The 22,140-nt window shown below is 43.6% G+C and overlaps 1 protein-coding gene across 2 annotated transcripts in view; it reads right to left on the bottom strand.

Moving 5' to 3' along the window:
* The window catches only part of RAPGEF5 (Rap guanine nucleotide exchange factor 5), a 91,546-nt gene that overhangs the window by 50,761 nt on the left and 18,645 nt on the right, over window positions 1–22,140 (bottom strand). Inside the window, exons 2-3 of one of the 2 annotated variants that reach the window (XM_039703721.1) lie at window positions 13,872–13,975; window positions 13,501–13,589 (exon numbers count right to left, since the gene is read on the bottom strand). The exons of the other annotated variant lie outside the window; for it this stretch is intronic. Coding sequence (XP_039559655.1) covers window positions 13,501–13,589; window positions 13,872–13,975 — 193 coding nt within the window. The remainder of the gene's footprint in view (window positions 1–13,500; window positions 13,590–13,871; window positions 13,976–22,140) is intronic. 2 annotated transcript variants of the gene reach the window in all.

The raw sequence follows: 22,140 nt of genomic DNA, 5'->3' as shown, positions 1-22,140 counted from the left end.
TTTTCCAGATGCTTTTAGAAAGCTGTTATCAAATATTTATCGTTCTTTGTAATCAAGAACATAGTTGTAACTTCCCAAATTACATCTTACTAACCTTGACTCCCTGAACAAATTTCCTGTCTATAAACTATGTAACATCAAATGTCCTGTGGCCCATTTGCATGTCAAAACCCTCACTCCAGAAGGAAGATTAGATTCTCATTAATAATAACACTATCTGTACTCACACATCAAAGAAAAGAAAACCTGTTCAAAGCAGGCCATGACATATTTGCCTGGGGAGATGGGCCATCATGCTGGAGACTAACAGAATTTCCCTCAAACCAGTGATACTACATACACCTCAGGAAAATGCCTTCTTGGCAATGGGAGCAGCCCAGTTTCAGCTGGCAGAGACCCTCCCCTGCCTACAGCTTTAGACTTTGCTTGTCCAACATGCCCAGGTTTCCCAGCTGATCACATCCCAAAATCTCCTTGTGTGCTTTGGGGCTGCTGCCCACAGCAAACCTCAGAGGTCCCAGGATGGCAGTGGCTCCCCAGGGTGTCACAGTGCCCTGGGGAAGGGCTCTGTGCCCATCACCATCCCCAGCACTGATGGAGCCTCCAAGGTGTTCACAAGCTGCTGTAGCCTAGGAGCCCTACAGTGCACAGGGAGAGCAAGGAGGGAATAGACAGTGTCCCTTTGCTTCCTGCCCTGCTCCAGGGACATCCAGGCAGAGGACAGCGAGGAGCCCACAGCATGTCCAGGGCTGCCTCCTCACAACAGGCTGGGCTCCAGCAGGTCAGAGATCTGTGCCTGTCTGTCCATCCTAAGAACCACCTGGCTGCCCCCATGCAGCCTCTCGTTGTGCAGTGCCTGCATAGCTGGAGTGGAAGTGAGGAGGCATTTTGCCTGCCAGAAAGCAGGATGCATGTGTGTGCTGAATTGCTAAATCATCCTGTTGTAGCCTCCCTGATACTGCTTGATGGCAGGTACCAGGCTGGAAATTTTCCACCTGCCTGTTACAGAGTTAAACTCTACAGACACAGAGACAGCTAAGATCTACAGACAGTAAGAGGAAATGTAGTCACCTTCTAAGCAAAATGCTTGCATTTGCCCTTTCTTGGTGGTTTTCACACTTTGGAGCAAGGCTACATGGCCACTGCTGCTTTAAGGCTTTGAATGAAAACCCTTTGACAGTGGGTATCTGACAAATGCTGTTTGTTTGTGGTTGTTTTTCACTGTCGTTTGTTTGCTTCCAGCTTGTGGCTGTGCATCCCCCATGATGTTACCAACAGTATCAACAAACAAAATCCCATGGACAAGGCTCCTGTGGGGCAGGCAATGAAATCCAACAAGGGCTTCTTTATTGCATTGATGTTGGGGCTCTGAATTCATGGCTGGGAAAGAACAAAACCAAGATCTGGCCCTCTGGTTTAACTGCAGCGGTTCCTAGAGAGAGGTCAACCAGCCCTAAATTCCAAGTAATGGATGTGAAGAGGGTTAAAGAAAGGCTGCTTGAGGAATTGGCAGAGCATTGTGGGCAGTGAGAGGAGGAGGGATAATGGCAGGAGGAGGATGCAGGCTGTAGAAAAAGGAAAAAAGGAAAGAAACTGAAAAGAAATAAAATGTGAGGTATAAAAGCTTCCAGCAGTCCCAAGTCAGACAGTCTCCATGATTACATCTCTCATTCTGGCAATTTATATCTCCATCAAAACTCAAGTTCAAGCAAAGGAATAAAATCACAATTCCTGCCAACTGCCATCACAAGAAAAACAAAGTATTTTATTATTAGCTTCCATCAAAATTAGACTCATCAATACTGCCACTTTTTTTACATTCATCTATTTTCCCCAAACCCTCCCTCCAAAATGTTTTTGCACTCAGTGTCCTTGTAGCCATCACATTTTCACATCAGAGAGGAAGTATGATCTTGGTTTTAGAAGGATCTCATAAGCTTTTCTGAACTAAGACAAGGTCATCTCATGATCTCAGCCTGGCTTTGGAGATAGTGGTGTGAGCTGCTGCCACAGCTACAGCTCACATCGGTATTTTTCACCTTGTCTAGAAGATGAGACAAGTAATGTATTTTATTGCAGTAACTGATGCTATTCTGAAAAGCTTTTTCTGTCAGTGCCAGCTATACTCCATGAGGGTAACTGACATCTCATGAAAAACCTTTGGCTGTCAAAGTGCTGTAATTCTGCTCCTATTTCAATCTTTGAAAGCATCAAAATTTACTCTCAAAAACCAAGCAGGACTGTCTCCAATGCCAACTACATAGACTCTCATAAAAGATGTTATATATCCTAAGTAATACCAAACTGGATCAAACCTTTCCCTCTAAAAACAGCAACAGCAATTTAAAGCCTGCATTATGAGCTTACCAACTGCAGTTAAAGCACACAGCTTCTGAATTTATACTCAATGCATTCTGCTCCATTATCTCCTTTTTAGACAGGCCCCTCCTCTCTCACAGAAGTATGCCTACTACAACCATCTATTTCTACATCCAACAGCCAATCTTCTCCCCTGCCCATTAAAATCAAAACCTAGCAAAACATCACAAACCACACCAGCCTTTAGCAGCTGCTGCCTCATCTGCTCTTTTTCCTCTCTTCACTTTGAACACGCCAGAGAAGGCTGCAGAAGCCCCAGAACTCCTCAAGCAATTGTGTTTATTCATCTACACAGTAAGCAGAGGCACTCTGTGCTGTAATGCAGCCCAGGGTTCCCAGCTATTAGGGGAGGTCTTAAGAGCCCACAAAAAGCCCACTGGGAAATAGGCAGAAATCTATACCAATTAATGGTTCACAAATAGGTCTTGGGTTGTGGCTTTTTGTTCTTAATCTCCCCGGGTGACCTCTGAGCCCAGGGATTTACAGAAAGCAGTAAAGTGGGAAAGAAAAGGACTGCATCAGTACACTGCACAGCCAAGCATCACCTAACAGCAGTAACAGGGAGCATGACAGGGAGCCTAGTACAGTAACAATCATTGTAGTTTGGCTATAGGCAAAACCAGTCCCACTCTTGCTCACAAAAAGACCAAGGCTTCTACTTCCATAGTACTGTGAAACTGTTTGAACTCAGGGCATGTTAAGAAGGATTGTGGGGGAAGGAGGAATTAACAGCATGAGAGTAAATTTAGTTCACAAGAGGGAAAAAAGCTGCTTTGAAGAACAGATTTCTTTCAGATTCTTAATACACAACCTCAAAGCACAGGTCTGCAGTGAATCCATGCTTCCATCCTGTGGGTGGGGAATGAAGGAGCTCTTTATATTCCTCATAAAATGTTAATCTCACAAGAAAATCATTGTATTATATCAACTTGGAACACTGGCAATACTGGAATTCAAACTCTGAAGGCAGCACGTGAACTGTATTCTTGGACTCAGAGATACAGCAAGCACATCAAGATACAGTTTTATCTTTTCAACATTCTTACATAAAAATTCCCCCATTCCATAAAAGCCTTTTTCAAAAAAAGAAAAATAAATTAAAAAATCTGAATTTCAGAGCACCATTTCTGAGCTCCCTATCATTACAGATCCTGCTTTCAGAAAGGAATGCCTTGCTGTATCCTGAGAACAAGGCTCCAACTCAACAAGCATCACAGTAGGTGCTAATAGCAACACCAGAGTCATTAGTGGGCAAACACCTACTTAGGTCAGCAGCTGGGGAATCTTTGTGTGACCCAAGAAGAGTACCTGGATGACAGTGCCCAGCTTTTCAATAGCCTGAAGATCAGGGTTTGATAATAAAAGGCTCTAAGAAGGAAGAAAAGGAGTACAACACTAAGTGGCGAGAACAATAAATGGGGGACCTGTGGTGAAGGGCCCCATGTTTGGGGTTCCTGAGGGACAAGGTGGTCTGGGGCTCCTGATGAAGGAACAGAATGTGTAGAAACTTTATAAGAAGCAGCAACATTGATATTTCATTTTTACAGTTCCAGTTCCTACTCTCACAGCTAACTGACCTGCCAGCCCACACACCATCTGTTGCTATTCCTCTTACTCTACTCTCTTAAAAATCAGGTCCCACTTTTCATCTACTAGAAACACCACTTTTTACATAACTGTACATGTTTTATAGTCAGCTCCAGTGAGCCACATTCTGGGAAAATATGAAGCAGGGCTGTGTCTGGGGGCTGAGGGGATCTCTAAAGCTGTGTCACCTCTGCAGCAGAAGTTATCCTCTCCTTTATGTTCTTGGTGGTTTGATCAAATTTCTGCAGGGGAATGGCTCTCTACTAGACAGAAGCCAGCAACAGCTACCACAGTTTAGATTCATTTCAGAATTTGGCTATGATTTTTTGCTAAGCTGCTGTTGACTTGTTTTGGTGTTCTTATGGCTCACTGGAGGCAGTATGACATTAGCTGCAACAGAAGGTACCTGGCCTGTTTCATCTCCAGACCTGCAGCTGTGGAACTGACCTGGCCTCCTGTGTAGCATTTGAGCCAGACAGGGAATCAACCTCACTGCTTGGTGTATATGTAAGATGACAGGTCTCTTGATGAGAGACATTTCTTTGCCATGACCCCTGCGCAGTGACTCCATTTTCTCCTTTGACTTTGTGGCACTCAGTCCAAACCTTCTGACCTGGGAACACAAGTAATTTCTGCTACATTTGACATTGACCAGCCACACTTGAGTGATTAGAAAAGGATTCAGACTAAGACAGAAACTAAGAAGCAACATTTGCTATTCTTTTCATCACTAAAATACAAGAATTTTTATAAAGTCTTCCAATAATTTTTTATCCCTTCCATGCACTTCTTGGCTTAGCACCACCAGATAATTAGGAATTATCAAAAACACCACTCTGGAAAAAAATCTGCAGAAATGCTTTTCAAATATACAAACATGTCTCTTCATGATCTCAGCTATTTAATGCATCTGGATATATATATATATATATATGTATATGACAATATATAATTTCATGTATCTGAAATACTTTCTCCATTGATTTGACAGTTAAAGTGCTTAGATTTCCAATGTTATGTCTTCAGGGTTACATTTCCAACAACCTTACCAAATTCCCAGTGTCATAACATCTTATCTTCCAGGTACCTCAAAAAATGCTTATATCACCCAAGCTTATTTTGCAGTACAACAAATGAACATTTTCTGCCTTTTCTGACTTAGAAGCCTTTCCCACTGTCAAAAGAAAATTACTTCTACCCGTAAAAATATTCTCCTGATAGTCCTACACTCCCCAATTCCTTTCTGCTTAAACAACTAAGTTCATCAAAAACCCTGATATTGTCTACAATGCACATCTTCATAATAAATAGTTTCACACTAGGCTTTCATGACAGCTCCTTCTCACTTTCTCACACAGCAAAAGGTGACAACTGGCAATAATGAATCACTGAATTACAGGGAAAAAACAGAGAAACTGACAAAACTATGATCCAATTGGCTGTCATATAGAATAGTAGCTTTTTCTTCTGCAAATTTGACTTCAACACAGAACATTAAACACTTGGGGCTCTACCGTATTCTTGCATTGAGTACAAAAATAATGTATTTAGGTGCCTGCAGTGCACAAAGTGCCTCAGTGCTCCTGGGCACACCGTAACCATGTGGATTTTTGATGGCTACCTCAGTTACTTTCTCTCCCTGAAAGGGTCCAACTTTCTAAGTGTACTCACAGCATAAAAGTATTTGCAGTGATGAACTGAAAAAATACCATCTGTATCTACAGAGAGAGTCCTGATCATGTATAAGAGTGTTTATCATTCCCCATAGTTTCCAAGACTCTACTTTCCCATTCATTGGATACAATGGTGGGACAATTCAGGAGCAGCATTCCCAGACCTAGCCTTTCCAAAGTTTGCCCAAACAAGTTTTAGTGCCCAAGTGCAAATAAACCCTTTTCAGGCTCCATGTCCTCATTTCTCAGAAAAGACTGTCTGAGCTTCTGACACGAGAGAGCATCTTAGACATATTCCCCTCGTTGGCATTTCCCATTATCTTCGGCACTGCAGCATGTGACACACTGTCTGTCTGTAGTGAATCCCAGACATGGTGCTCCTTCTGCAAGCTGATTCAGCTCACTACTGTGACAGAAAATAATCCTATCAAAGGGGAAAAAAATTATTTCCTATTAAGTTACCTAAATCTACTTGGCACAAGGTCGAGTATAGAAGAAGAGATGGGCTAGCATGGCAAAGTATAGTTAGAGAATGTCAGACCTTCCCATCTGGGAAGCCAGTGTCATTGCTGGCAGCCTTGGTCCCCAATTCATGCTATCCAGAGCTCCAGCTTCTCTTGTCCCAGCTTCAGGCTCCACCATGATGGCATTCAGCATTTCAAAGCCATTCAGCAGAAAATGCTGCTGCCACTCTGCTGCTAGTTGAACTGACAACTCCCTCAGTTGTCCCTCCCATCTTACTATAATCTTAGATTCTGATTAATTCTTTCCAAACTGCAACGTGCTGCATGCAGTACTCTGGGTCAGAGCAAGGATCTTCATAAAAAGAAATAGCTTTGCCCAACAGAAGTAAAAAGAACTCGAAAAAAGATAAATACAGTTATCTTCCTCAGACACAACCTCCTATCTTCCATCAACAGGCAGTTTAGACTTTCCAAATGGGAAGTCGTAATAATACTACTACAGTGATGGAAGTTTTGCCAGGATTTTGCCTAGTTTGTGTTTAAACCCTTTCAAATTTTGGCTTCCACAGAATACTCACAACAACAAATTCCACAGTTCAGCTGTGCATTATGCTGTAAAACCACTTCTCTTTATCAGTTATAAACCCAATTCACTGTGTTACAAAGCACTTGCCTCATTATGAGAAACCATGAGCAATCTTTACGTTTCATCTTCCCCACACAATTAATAGTCTTGCAGATCACCATCTATCTCATTCACCAAAAGGTGCCTTCCTACAATGACCAGACCTAGACACTTTTTTCTTAGATGTATTTAATCTATAGTTCTAATCACCCTTGCTGCCCTTTACTTCATTTTCAGCCTGAGCTGGGGGAGAAGAACTCATATTATACATTCCCTATTTCACAGTTACACAATGGTATAACTACAGCTCTTGCTTGGCTTTTTTTCCCAATTAGCCTAAATACCATTTGCCTTTTGACCAAGGCTGATCAAAAATTTCCAAGAACTATCCACACTACCTCCACAGACCTATTTTCTACATGATAATAGTCAAGTCAGCACCCTGCTGAATATGTATAATGAGAATCTCCTCTTCTTCATGGTAGAAAAACACATTACTTTGCATTTTTCAAACTTGGATCCCATCTGCAATTTTATCCTGCAGTCACACAGATTTTATTCCTTTCATCTTTCAGCAGCCATAGGGCTGGTTCGAGGGGCCTGCTCCCAACTTATTTTCCCAGTTCTACACTGCCCCATTCTTACTACTTTCATGAGACTAATTTTGAGTTGGATCAGCTTCCTGATATAGCACAGCAGCTCCAACAGACAGATGTGGGGATAATGGGGCATACAAGAACATCTTGCATGGCCACCAAAGGTGAAACTAAGGCTTTATTTATCAGGAGACCCTCAACCATTTAATAATACAAGCACATGCTGTTATATCAGATTTCACCCCACACTCAGTAGCACCCAGTCTTCAATGGAGAATTCCCTCCATTTTAAACAGACAATTTACTCCTACCTTTCATTTTCTCTCTTTTAAGTAATTATCAATCCTGGAAAGCATGGCCTTCCTGATCAAAATTATCTTTAAATTTCTTTCAGGATTTTTCACAAGAGAGCTTATCAAAAGCATTTTGAAAATATAAGATACAGGCACATCAGATCATATATATCCTCATGCTCTTGCAAACATTTAACAGCCCTACAGGATACACAACATCTGAATGATCTACAAAAAATAATCTCTATATTTCCTGCTTCTCAGTATGATTCTGTATGCATTTCTTCCTTCTGCATCAGCTGTACTGACACCCAATTTCCCAGCACAAATTCATAACTTCATGCTGAAATTTTGCATCTAATCACACTCCTGCAAGCAAGTCCAGCTGCTAAAGACACCAGCCCTTCTGCTGTCCTCACCTGCACACCTCTCACTCCCTGCCACCTTTCCCTGTGTCAGGGGAGCAAATTATGTGTCACTGACAGATCAAGTGACTCTTAAAGCTAATAATTTATTGTTTCCTAGGTTAGTATCAACTGGGACCAGCTTTGGGTCTGCTACAGAATCATATGACAGACTGTAGAAGTACAGAGACACCAATGGCAAGAGTGGCTGGGAAAGGCTGAGCTGCTTCTTTCAACTCCAGCAACAGTTTATGCTAGAATAATGTATTGATAAAATGACAACCTTATTACTTAGACGTTCCCCAAATAGAACCATTTCTTTTAATTGGTATCACATTTTCCACCTTCCTCTGCCACTCAAGCTGCTTTATATGATAGATTACACACCACTGTTAGGAGTTCAGCAATTTCATATCAGAGTTCCTTTAGAAGTCTGCAGGGAGTAACATCTGATCCTGGTGATTTGTTACTATTCATTTTATTGATTTATTCTAAACCTACTTATACTGACAGTCTAATTTAGAGATAGCTTAGACTCACACTGCATAAAGCAATGGTCCTCTGCAACAGCCTGCCCAGGTTCTCTCATACTGAACACTGATATATATTAGTATTTTTTGTCTTTTCTGTTATTCTTACACTGATGTGCTCAGTTAAAATCTTATTCCCCTCCTATGAGCATGGCAGTAATATGCTTTTAGCCCACTTATTTTACCAAATCTTCCTAAAACTTCAGAGAAAAATTTACGAAATCCCTTAAAATTATGACTGAACATTTCATTATGAAAGACTGTTAAGAGGAAGGGTTAGCAGGCTATTTATTCTCTCCATCCTAAAACTTGGAAGGTAGGATCACAAAGTGTTGGGCAAGTATTTATTCAGTCCACATGCATCAGATACACTTACACTGACTGAGTGGCAGTCACATGAGTACATTTTTCAACACCTTTTAATCATCAGTGAAAAGCACAGTGAGCAAAAAACCTAATAACATCCTTCATAACCAAGAAAAAAATTATCGAAAAGCAACCAGACCTTTTTTTCTTGGAATAGTAAACAAAAGACAATCAAGGAAAGGCAGAGCTGTATCCCTTTTTCACAACTTCATTTAGCAGCTGACTACAGTCACATCATGCAAGATAGTACCATTCCCCTCCAAGGTCACATACAGTTCCACAGAGGGTGCCACTGCCCAACAGCACAGCAGTGTCATTGGCACACTGTAGAAACAGAATGTGTAAAACAACAGTAACTCTTACTACACAGGACTTTAGGACATGGTCTGAAGGCCAAGGTGGTATGTTATAATCCTAAAGGTAAAACTGCTTCTGTATGACAGGCAAGAGTTCCCACTAATCCAAGGATCCTGCACAGTCCCAGATAAGGTGACATAGCAAGGCACAAAGGTCATTAATCTTTTCTTTCCCTACTCCAAAGAAATCCAGACCATACTTACACTTTTCTGCCTCTCTTTTAGCTATGTCATGAGGATTTGTCCTTTTCTTTCCCTTTAATGTTTCTCCAGAACCCCCATCATTTGCCATCCCAACATCTGCAACAGCCTAACAAAACTGTCATGCCTCCCCCTTGTCACAATCCCCTTCACCCAGTCCACTACAAAGATACATCTATTAATACCGACTCCACCATGTTGTTCCAGTCATACCATTCCATGTTTATTTCCTTTCTCCAGATCACACTTTCCCTCTGCCTCTTGCTCTCAAAGACCCTCACAAATGAATCTCTTCTCTATTCATTCCCTGACATGAATCCTGTAGTAGAGAGGTAAAAGACATGCGGTGTCAGCAGATGCGGTGGGGGAGATTATGTTCTACTTCAGCAACGTTCTGCTTAAGCTGCCGGAGAGACGTATGGACTGAAGGAAATGGTCTGAGAGATCCAGGCAGGCCTGGTGCAGCGGCAGTGGATGAACACTACATCATTCCAGAGGCTGCCAAATGTTGAATGTAACCACCACAACGCAAGACAGTATGTTTGAACAGAGACCAGCTGGAGGAAACTCCAAAAATGACATCAGGATATCTAGAGAAGGAAGCACTGCTAACATCCAAAAAATAAAAGCATACATAAAAGCACAATGATTCTAAATAAATGGTGTAGTCAATGAGAAGGGATTAGAGATCCTGAGATGCTAAGATTTGGCCTCTTGAAGATTACTTGTTCAAATCCCCACCCTTGATGAGGATTAGCCCAGGAGGTGTGTTTTGCATCTTCCGCCTAGATACTGACATATTTGAAGTGTATCTCTCTATTCAGTTCTTAAAACCTCAAACTGCACTCTAAAATGCACACTCAGCAGACATTCCCCAGTGATTCCAACCACCTTAGAGATGACTCAGAAAAGTTATTTTTACAGAAATTTAAAATTTCAATCCATCCCATGGCAGGAATCAAGAACTGTACCCCCCCAATTGGGTGTTGGTACTTTACAGGTTTTAGTACCTCAGTGAGATGAAAACTTCCTCCCTTTGAGATGGAAGGCTGGCAAGCTGGCAAGTTAGTGGCAAGCCCAAATTTAAGGGGATATCCCAAGAACTTGCATATACTCCTGGAGAGAGTCACCTCAAAAATCCCTCAGTCATTAAACAACTACTAAGTTAACCTAAAGAGTCTCGCAAACCTCAGGCTTTCCAGACATCCTGCCTATGGAAGTCACCAGAGCAATAGGCTAGTCTAGCTTTGCAGATTGCACTGTCCTCCTCAGGTGTCCTCAGCTGCTGTTATGTCACAGGCACTGGGATAACTCTTCAGGTTGGGTCCCCACCTGTCTATTAAGCTGAGTGCCTCAAGTGTCTTGCTGCAGGTTCAGCAGCCGCTAAAGGAAGCCCTGGAGACTGGGCTGGACACCAGTAAAATTTTTTCCAGACCAGCCCCAAGACCTGCTCTAGGCTCTCAGGTGCAAGCAGTGTCTGCTGACTTGGGCTAGAAAATGGAGGCTGGCTGGAGCAGTCCATGGCTCATCGTTCAGCCATGTCAGTGTTTGGAAAAGGCAGAGTTCCATGGCCACGCCAGCCCCAGGACAGACGATTTTTCTGTTAACAACCACAGACGGCTACAGTTATGATTTGGTATACAAAGGGTGGGAATGAAAACACGCAGAGCATCCCTCCTTGGGAAGCAGTGCCAAGGGTCAAACAGAACAACAGCCCCCTGTGCACCTTCGAATGTGAGAACAGCCCTTTCTCTTGTTCTTTACAGACACAAATAAGGAAACTGCACTGGGGACTGCAGGGAAGGCAAGAGGCCACGGAAGTCCTCCTGGAACTGGCAAACAGACAGCAGGAGCAGCAGCTGGGTACAACATTGTCCTTTTATGTTCTGTGAAGCCATGCCTGCTAAACACAAGCCTGCAGGGCTCTGCAACTCGATCATTCTCTGAGATGGGCCAGATTGGCACTGGAAAAAAAATACAAAACCCAGCAAATCCAAGTACCCAAACGGCAGAAGGATGCCTTCAGGTACACACACAAAGCATACATATACTACACAATCAACATCCCATACCTCCTCATGCCAAAGGCAACTGAGTCTGCAAAAGAAGATGGTAAAAAACATTGCGGGGCATCCCCCTCATAAACCACTGGGAAACACAACTCCTAAAGTCTTTCATTTTGATGAAGTTCTGTATTACCAGATTGATGAAGTCAGAAGAAAATGGTATCTGAGGAACTACCCTTGAGGGAGTGGAGGGCTGCTGGGCAAGTTTAGCACACATCCTTGTGATGGCAAAAAACCAAAGGCACAGCTACTTTGTTCTGCCCCGGGGATCCAGTTAACCCTGGCTACAGGGCAGAGCTTAATTGTTTCTTTCTAAAGGAGCTAGGATAAGGCAGAGGTGAGGGGAAGCTAATCAACCTTTAAATACTTTACCATCTGCTAACAACCAAGCAAGTAATGGTTTAACATTTGCTTTGAGGACAGTTTACCAGCCCCTCCGTACAACAAAAACACCAGGCTTAGGAACAGCCTCTCTGTGATGTGAGGGAGAGAGAGTAAAGAGATTTAAAAAAAAAAAAAGGTAGTACATGGGAGGATGTATACAGCATCTAACGCTTTACATAAGGAGTGCTTTGCTTTTACAAACACCAAAATATAATGCATATCACTACTGAAAGTATCATTGTTTTCCAGCAAGATTGTGAGCTTATACAATAAGATGAAGCAGACTATAAAGACTGGCAGCTGATGTTTCCCAATATGTGTGTGATAAACATTAATGAGAAAACTTATTATATTCCAAAATTTGACCTTAAAGGGCCAAGGAAGGATCCTCACTACACTGCCTACAAGGTGGTTCAAGTAAATTACACCCATAACTAGCCTAGTGCATGTGTGGAAGGAAAAAAATCACAGCCTCTCTCTGCACTAAATATTAATGTCTAGGCAGACAAAAGCAGCACTAGGAACACTGTAATAATATCACTGGCAGACAGTCTATGTGTTTCTTTGGGGCATTGACACATCAGCACTAGGAATATGCCTATTGTCCCACATTAAACTAATGACTTGTTCTGAGACATTCCTCTGGGAATCACAGACGTTATTTATATTTTCAGACATTTAAAAGGATTAAAGTGTGTTTAATCTCATTTGTAGAGAAAGATATATACAGGCATCAGGAGTATGCATTTTAACCCTGCTGGGGATGACCAAATACACGGTGGCGTTGGCAGTCACCTACCCTCCTCTTCAGTATTCAGGACCTCCAAAAGTCTCGCCAGCCTGGCTGCTTCTATTAAAACTACCTATGAATTGCAGGTTACAGGCACTTCTGATAAACTATTCCATGAGCTCTTGGTGACAGCAAGCTGTGCATATATCCAAGAGATCCAGCTGGAAATTAAACTGCATGCATGTCAAGTAGCCCGATTCATATAAAATTGCTCTAGGCTGGAATGAAATATCTCTGGTTGAAGACAAACAAGCAGAGCGCCGGGCGATACGGTGCGCCCCGGGCTATGAGGAAATTTATAAGCCGTTTTAATGAAACAGAGGTGCCAAAGTACTGGGCTGGTGGCAAAACGAGTGGCTGGCCAGGAGGTGAGGTGCACTGCAAGCATCCGGATGGATACACGAACAGCTGCAGGCTGTGAGGGATGGCAGCCCTGTCTGCAGAGACACGGTGCTGTACAAAGCCCGCCGCAGCCTGTGCTGTACAAACCTAGGCAGCCAAAGCCGAAGGTAAACGGGCTCAAGTTGCTGCCGAGCGGCTTCGCTACCGCGGCGCTCCTGCCCGGGGCCGGTGCCGCTCCGCCACCGCGCCACACTCGGGATTCCTGCCGGCATCGCCCTGCCTGCACGCCCAGCCGGCAGCGGCTTTCGGCCAGGGGTGCCCGGCAGCGATCCCCGCGCCGCTCTGCCGCCACCGGGAGCGGCACCGGGAGCGGCACCGGCAGCGGCACCGGGACCTCTCCCCAGTCCCCGGCGCCGCCGCCTCCCCGCCAAGCTCGCTCCTTACCCGTCTCTTTGTCCTGCGCGGCTTCCAGGTGCAGGTCGCTGAGGAGATGCTCCAAAATCTTCTCCGGCGTCCCCGACACCACCACGTATCTGTCGGAAAGCAGAGAGTCCCCGGAGTCATCCTCGGTGGAGGACTGCGAGCGGCTGCTCCACTCATCCTCCTCGTCCTCCTCGTCGATGTACTTGAAGTAAGGCACGTCGAAGGTGGGCAGCGGCCGCTCCCCGCCGCGGCCCGCCAGCGCCTCGGGCACCCGCACCCTGCCGCTGCCCATGGCGCGCCGCTGCCTGCGCCGCCCGGCCCCTAAGCTCCCCCCGCGGGGGCCATNGCCCGGCCGGCCCAGCCCCGCACGCCCGGAGCCGCGGAAGCCTTACCTCCCGCGCCGCTCGGGGGCCGGGCTGCGTGACCACACCTTCCGCAGCACCAGCGCCGCGCCGGCCGCCTCCCGCGCCCGCTCGCCGCCGCCTCCATCGTCCGCCTTCCGTGCGCCGGGAGAGAGGGACAGAGAGAGCGCGGTCAGTGTCCGCCGGGCCCGGGGCTGGGGCTGCCATCCCGCCGCCCGGGGGCCGCGCCGGAGGCTTAAACTGGGGAGGGGGCTCTTTGCACCCCGGGACAGGGAGGAGGAACGGGCTGCCTTTGTGAGGGGCACCGGGCTCCGTGTGTTGGATTTTAATTCACAGAAGCCACTGGGAGTGGGGCTTTGAATATGCGGGTTTCTGTGTCCCCAAGGTGATTGCTTGTTTAATTGCCAGATAGCCGAACAAAGCAGGGGACAGGTAACAATAGTCTGAAAGCGGCAAGTGCTCCCGAGCACGCCAGTAACAGAGTCAGAATACACCTCCTGTAAACCTTCCCTCCTGTACTTCAGTAAAGGCAATACAAACAGTAGGGCAGGCATGTACCTCTGAGCATCTTCTAAAATACTCGGTGTACGGATCTCCCTTCCTTTCAACAACTTTTTAACTTGGGAAACAAACACCCCCACGGAAAGTTCAGCCCAGTTACGGCCGTATGCGTGAATTTTGGCTAAGCTGCGGTTTGTACACCGAGTTTCTCCCTCCCTGCTCCCTGACACGGAAGGGAGGTGAGCCATGATCCGCTTGTGCAGCGCAGCCGAAGGCAGCTGAGTGAGCAGTGCGGGAGATGAGGGCTCGCTGCTGACTGAGCAGGGCGCATTGAAACCCGGCGGCTGCCGGAGAGCGGCGCGCAGCCCCCTGCCAGATCCTCCTGGCAGCCACCGCAGAGCGAGCGACACAAAAGAGACAGCTGTTTCAATGCAAGTACATCCCAGTAGGTGCTGTTCCTCCTATTCTGACCTGGTTTAGTGATATTGTTCAGTATGTCAAACACACATATGAAGGCCATACGTGTAGTACTCAAAGAAGAGAAAACATCATTTGTGGATGAAGCGTACAGCATCCAGCAGTGAAAAAGACTTCAAATGGCTAAAAATTGTTAAGGAACAGAGCTACCTTGGCAAAACAAGGGAGAGGAAACCACTTTATGATTCCTCTTTCTATTATTTTATTTTTTATTCTGAGACCCAGTGATCTGACTGCTACTTCTGGTTGTCTCTGTGGTGCAGGCATGCCCAAAGATGCAGCCCCTGCCCTGAAGAAGTTTTCTTTATCAGTAAAGAATATGTAGAATTGATCTATTAAATTTCTGCAAGGTCAGACATACAGGTACTGAGCCAATTAATGTCAGATATTCATTGTAACACTCCCAGGAGACATTATTGAGCAGCCACGTTACAGGAATACTGATGCATAATTGTAATCTTTCATTTCACTGGCCGTGGTTTTTTGTTGCTTACATATTTGAAAAACTGCAATGAAAGAAGGAGCAAAAGAGAAGGAGAGGAAGAGCAGGCATAGCATTAAAGCAATTCAGTAAAAGGGAGATTTATCCAAACAAATAAATTGCTCCATTTCTGTCTCTTCTCTGGCATTTCCATCCTCTAAAATAGCCCTGATCCTCATTTCCCTGTGCTCACTGACATTCCAAAGTGCAGCACATATGGAGAATGTATGTGATGTATGGTGCTGTATTTGTACAAGCCATCTATCTCCTCATAGATGGGAATGGATTTTAAGCACACCCATATACATTACATACATGAGCAGCTGGCAGCAAGTCAACAGGGAGCACTGGGAGGGTGAAAGCTCTTTCATACTGAAAGGACATTAACAATGGTTGGTGTGGAAGACAGCGTTTCCCCTTCAGCATCTCACTAGGCAGAGATATTTTCAAAAAACCTTTGGAGTGGGTGTTTGCAAATTTACAGCATAAAGTGCCCCAATGGAAAGATTTTCATAAGACTCTTCCTCTTGTTCTTGCCTCTTTTAGTGATTTCAAGGAAGAGACAAATCAATCTATTTTATCAAAAATTGGGCAAAACTAAGGCCAATTGGGTTCAAGTTGGATTTTCATTACCTATAATAAATATTTCCTCAAAAAAAGGAGAGGAATAGAGAATTTCTTTATTTTGCTATCTTACATCAAAACCAATCTCACTTTAAGGGAAGAATTACTGTTTCATTAAACCTCCACTTATACATGACATATTTTTGTGTTCAGTCAGGCCCTTTAATCATACAAGCCAAAACAATTAACCTGAACAAAGCAAAGCACATAGGCAAGTCCTACATATTTTCACAAGTCCGATTTCAATACAGATATTACTCTAAAATGACATCAAGGCACGCTTCATTTACCAGAACCTGGAATGGTCCGTGAAATAATTCTTGCTGGAAGAAAACCGGGCTGTTCTCAGCATGCTCCGTCTAAAGCCAGTGACAGATGAGGAGGATGCAAGGGGCCCCCAAGTGACAGCAGCGTGTACTGAAGGGCAAGGCAGCACCCTGGCCGAGTCCCTGAGAGTGAGCACACTGACTCAAGAGATGTTCTCATCACGCTTCCAATTAAAAAGGAAGCCTTCCAGCAGTTTTCCAGACCTTCACACAGCCCTGGCAACCCACACCGGCCATACAGGGGACCAGAGGCACAGCATCCCCAGCTCTCACTTTATGGCCAGGCAGAAGGATCGGGGCAGAGAGGCCACCACAGCACCCCAGTTCATTTGGGTGACACTACACTGGCACCTGAACTTGAGCCCCCACACTGCCTATCTGATATTTACTGTGCTCCAGGGCAGTGGATAGGAAATTACTCCCAGCAGCCTCGATCAGAATACATTTGGAGTTGAGATGGGACAGAAAGGGGTAGAGCACCAAAAAGCCACAGGCGTAAACTGCCATCTCACTTTACAGGTGGCCTTATGTGCACTCTCCCTGCCTCATCTGTACCTTCAAAAGCACCAGTCACATCCTGTTAGGATGTTATAATCAATCCATTGTGCACATTACCCATCACAAGGAAATTTAGCTAGCTCTGCATCTGTCAGCCACTATATTTCACATTTATTACAGCTTTTAATTAATCATCTCTTGATAGCTAAACACAGCACTATCAACCTCGATGTCAGTTCCCAGCAGGAGTTTCAAGTAAACAGCAAGGTTCTTTGGACTCAGTGGATCTTCCAACCAATATTATAGCCAATTTTCCACTCCTCTCATCCATCTTCCTAATACTGAGGTAAGCCATTTATCTCCTGGGTAATGTATTTTAACAGCAGACAAGTGCTACCTTTATTTTCAGCATTAAAGGAACCCTGGGGTGGTGTAAATATTTACATGCTTATAGGAATGAAACAGCTGGAAGTCATTGCTTAGCGGGCCTCAACTTGTGAGTTACCCTTTGCATGAGCAGGAATATGACCCCCTGAATCAGCACAGTGGAAGAAGGAAGCAGAAGGAACCTATGGCTTTGTTGAAAACAGCCTCAGTGGGCTGGCTTCCTTATGGAAGCCATTAGGTTTCTGGTTTATTTGCAATTGGCAGGGAAAACCCAATCTCTGGCCAAAGCAACTGGTAACTTTGGTATCAGGGATATTTCTGTGTTCCTTGCATTCCTGAGTCTGGCCTTTTAATTAATTAAAAAAGGATCTGACACCCAGAATGCACTGCCTCCTCTCTTCCTGTGAGAAACCTCCACTGCTAGAAATAGCATTTAAAAGCTGCTCTGCTTTCCACCAGCTTTCTAACAGAAAAAAACCCAAAACATTATGCTCTGCAACACACAGTATATTCAGAAGCCTGCTTCACTGAAAAGAAAATCCATTTTCACATAATTTCTCAAGGACAGGACAACTGTGCAAGGATTAATTTCTGTATCTATGTCACGCACTACTTAAGTGCCTGTTATGTTGGAACATCCCTAACCAACAATGCAAACTATGCACTTCCCAATGACAGAACTTTTGTCCAACATCTCTTCACCTGTTTTTTTTAAAAATGGGTCAGACCCAGAGCTACCCCAACCAATACCAGAGCCAGACAGATTCAGACACTGCCGGTTTCAGTGGGTAAAAAAGTAACACAGGAACTAAGAGATAACCTATAAGGTACCTATAAACTTAATGGAGCATGGAAAATCCAGTGCACAGACAGATTTCCCTGCTGCCAAACAACTAAGCAAAGGCAAAGAGAATCTTCTTTGGGCAACACGCAACAAAGCAAACTTTACACAGACTATCTGCTTCAAAATCACATTAAATGACAAAGAAATTGCCTCTTCTAGCAGTTGTAGAGGGCAGGAACATTTTGTTTTCCTAGCATAATTTGGTAAAACTGACTCAACACAATCAGATAATGTCAATCGGTTCTGCCTCTATGTCTTTTGATGCGGGTGCCAGGTCATGCCCTTGAGAGGTACGGGAAGAGGCGTACGCAGAGGATTCCCAGGGCTGTTTGTGCTCTGAAGAGGAGGCTGCTCCCCTCAATGATTTAAGGAGCTTCCCTGTGCACACAGGAACATATCCAAGCAGTGTGAAACACAAGGGCAGAGTCAGGAAGTTGGGTCAGAAGAACAAGTGTGGAGAAGCTTTGACTGCCCATGCAGGGAAAGTCCTCAAATTGGTGACACAGCCTGACAAAAGCCACAAAATAACAGGATACTCATCTCCAAAGACTGACTGTTTTGCTGGGCAGGTGTCTTTTTGCTTGGATATTATAATATCTCTGGTATATACTATCCATGCAAAAGAAGAACATAAAAAAGACAGAAAAGTCAAGAAACTGGTAATTTTGTACTTTGTACTATCTAATGTAGTCCCTTTGAATAAAACACTTTTTTTTTTCATTCTGTCCTGCTCCATCCCTACAACTCTTCCTTGTTCAGTGTATGTTGAGACTTAACTCCGAGACTGGGTCCAAGCTAAGGAAAAAGGCCTTTGCAGTGTGGCACTGAGGTCCCCAAACCTGCCCACTGAGGACTAGGTTGGACACACCAAAAGTGACAGAGTTAAATCTCCATCCTTGCTCATTACATCCTACAAGGACGTTCTGGTTGTAACAGCCAGGAGCTGCAGCTGTGCAGAAAACCCTTTGCAGCTCAGGCTGAAGCATGCTTGGAGCTTCCAGAGCCTTCAAATATTAACCTCCAGAGCTCTAGAAATTCTTTGCAGAGCTTGTACAAACTGCATTTTTTGGTCTCTAACTTGGGTCATATTTGGGCAAATATTTATGAAGATGGCAAAAAAAACCCACAAAGGAATTTCAGATCCAACCTGAGAATAATAAGGGCATAAGAGCTGTTCAGAGAACTACTGCCAATTTTTTTTAATATAGCAGAACAGGATTTACTCCTAACTTTACTCTTAGCTGCTTCTGAACAGTGTTGACTGCATTTTTCATATAGAATTGCATAGGCTGATGCAGACACCTTTCAGAATAAACAGAAAATATGCAACAACTGCTAGAAGCAATGGAAAATGAAGTCTTACAATGTGAGACATTTGCTAGTGCTAATAATAGACAATGAGGTGAGTCCTGGCTGTAAAATATAGGCACATTTATACTGTAAACATAAAAGAAAGGGAAAGGAAAAAAAAAAGAAACACAACAAAACAGATTCCATTAACAGGTCTAAGATACACTTTCAGACAACTTCTATCAAGTCTAAAGATGATCGCTTTCTTACACTTCCCTGTGTTTCTCCCTGGAATCTGTTATTGTGGAAACTGCAAAATTAGAAATAAAGTCAGCAAAGTACAAACATGTACAAAAATTACTCTATTCTTCGAAGCCTGTTCCCCTTCATTTGACAAAAAAAAAAGGAAATTAAGAGATCACAATCAACATGAGGGTAGATGACAATATCTCTGATCTCTGTGGATAATCCATCTCAGAATATGTTACTGCATTTCACAGAGTTTCAAGAGAGATCAAAATCTTTATTAAGATATTTGATTCACTTTCAACTACCACAGGAGAAAAGCTTTCAAAGTTACCAGTACAGCTCAACCCCACTAAGGAGGAGACCAGTACGGAGGAGGCCAGTATTTTTTCAGCAGTGGTTACCCTCTCTTAATTTTAGAGAGATGAAAATAAAAAAAATAGTTACTACTCTACCTCAATTTAAAATATCAAAACATTTTCAATGGGACTGCTTGTTTTGAAGCTGCAAGATTACTGCTTTTTCCAAATATCAAGGGAAAAATTACCTTAAAGGACTGCAGGACCATCAACAGAGGTTTGTCATATGGCAATTCTTAAGCATAAAAAAAAATGTTACCTAAGGCTGTGTTATTTCATTTCACTACAAAATACAGCTCATAGGATATACATATTGCATTTTATTATTTTTTCTGCTGTCATGATCTTTTCCCCAGTTCTCTGTACTCTAATATTTTTGTTTTTCCCCTGCAGTTGTTAAATCCTTTAATGAAAGTGAGCTAATCACAGGATACTGGTAGAAATCAACTAATGACATTAAAATGCCTCACACAGTGATTTTGTTTTGGCTCTCAGGGACTTCTGGCCAGTCTGTAAAACCATAAAACACTCTAAATTTTCAACCACAACCTCCCCTCAGAAAAAGCACCCAGGCATTGTACCAAAACTTCCTAGTGGTCTCACACTGACCTATATCAGTCTGACAGATGCACAACAACAACATTTGGCTTAGCACAACCTCCTCTGAATTTATCAGCTACAAATAGTGATAAAATGGGCACAAACCACAACAAGGGGAAAAAAAAATTAAAAAATCCTTTGTTGCTGAAGCCAGTTTTGAATACTGTGTCTGATAATGCACAGAACAACAGAACAAGCCCTTTTAGAAAAGCTGTTGGTGCTGTCATCTGCATACTGAGCATCCGCAGCAAAGGCAACGTTAATAACAAGTTATCCTTGTAGAGGGGTCAAAAGGACAGTGCTGGTAAGAGAGAGATGACAGACAACAGGCATCAGGGAAAAGATTAATATCCCTACACAGTCATACATCAAGGAACACAATTTTTGCCTGTAATCCCAAAACTGCTGAGAGTAGGATTATTTCTGCTTTCTCTATTACTAAGAAGAAAGGAACTGCTCATGGGAATAGGGCACTGCTAAATGCAAGTCCTTATGTGAGCTGAAGGGCTGCAGTCAGGTCCTAAGGGAAAAAAACCCGAAAAACTCAGTTGCATGAGGTTCCCAAGCAGTGGTCCAACTACAAGCAGGTGGGGGGGTTCACTGTGCAGGCCACTTGAAAATATGAAAAAAGTTTGTGTAGTTAAAGAAAGGCAAAAGAAGTGAAAAAAGAGGAACCTCATGAAGCTTTTCGTAGAATCATAGAATTGTTTATGTTGGAAAAGACCTTTAAGATGAAGTCCAACCACCAGAGGGTTCACAGTTAAAAAGAAAAAAACCCCTTAATATTCTTTGGAAAATAACAGAAGCATAAAATCCATGACTGAAAACAGGAATCCTGGTGTACACTTCCCTGTGGCACACTTTGATGGTGCTGAGCTGCAGTACAGTTGCAGATACACTCTTTGTACACGCAAGAAGAGTCCTAAACAGAGACCAAACTGATCAAACCCCTGACTGGCCCCCAATTTCCTCTAAATATATTTAAGGTGAGAACAGTTTAAGGATTGGGCTTTAATGAAAGGAAGGAACCTCTAATACAGGAAAAAGGGCACATTTTCTAAAATAATATGAAGAAAAACATTATTGGTGTCACAACCACCAAAGTAATGTTATCATAACCTCAACACTCCACAACTCTTTGTTGGTTAATGAGAAATGTTTTCTCACAACAACTGAAGGTATGCATTTCAGTTTTCCCTTTCTTGGAGCGCACGCTCTTCATAGCTATTAGTGAGTAAATCTGACAGCCTGACAGAGAGCTACCACCTTGGCAAGGACAACTGAGGAGACCTTCTCTCTGCAACTGTACAAAAACAGAGGGGAAAAAAGAAAGAGGAAGGGAGTGAAGCAAGGCAGAAGATGGGATGATAGTATTAATATATTATATCATTCTCTCACAGCTGCCAGGACAGCGTTTACTTGAAAAAATGTCAGTATGCAGAAGAATTGGAGGCTTAGAACTTCTGTATTTTTAGAAAAACCTGCACCACACCAGGGCGAATTAACATGACTGTAGAACAAAAGGGGCAGATGCCAACCATCCCCTCCAGTGGCCTTGCAATTAATGTGGTGGGGTAAGGAGCTGGTTGGAAATTTCCCAATGAAACTTTTTCTTTTCACTGAAAAAAATATGATTTCAGTACAACTGAAACTGTGCCAGAACATG

Source organism: Passer montanus, unplaced genomic scaffold, assembly GCF_014805655.1.
Source record: "Passer montanus isolate IOZ18808 unplaced genomic scaffold, ASM1480565v1 scaffold10, whole genome shotgun sequence".
In the NCBI taxonomy this organism is placed as follows: domain Eukaryota; kingdom Metazoa; phylum Chordata; class Aves; order Passeriformes; family Passeridae; genus Passer; species Passer montanus.
This window is presented reverse-complemented; position numbering and strand designations above follow the sequence as displayed.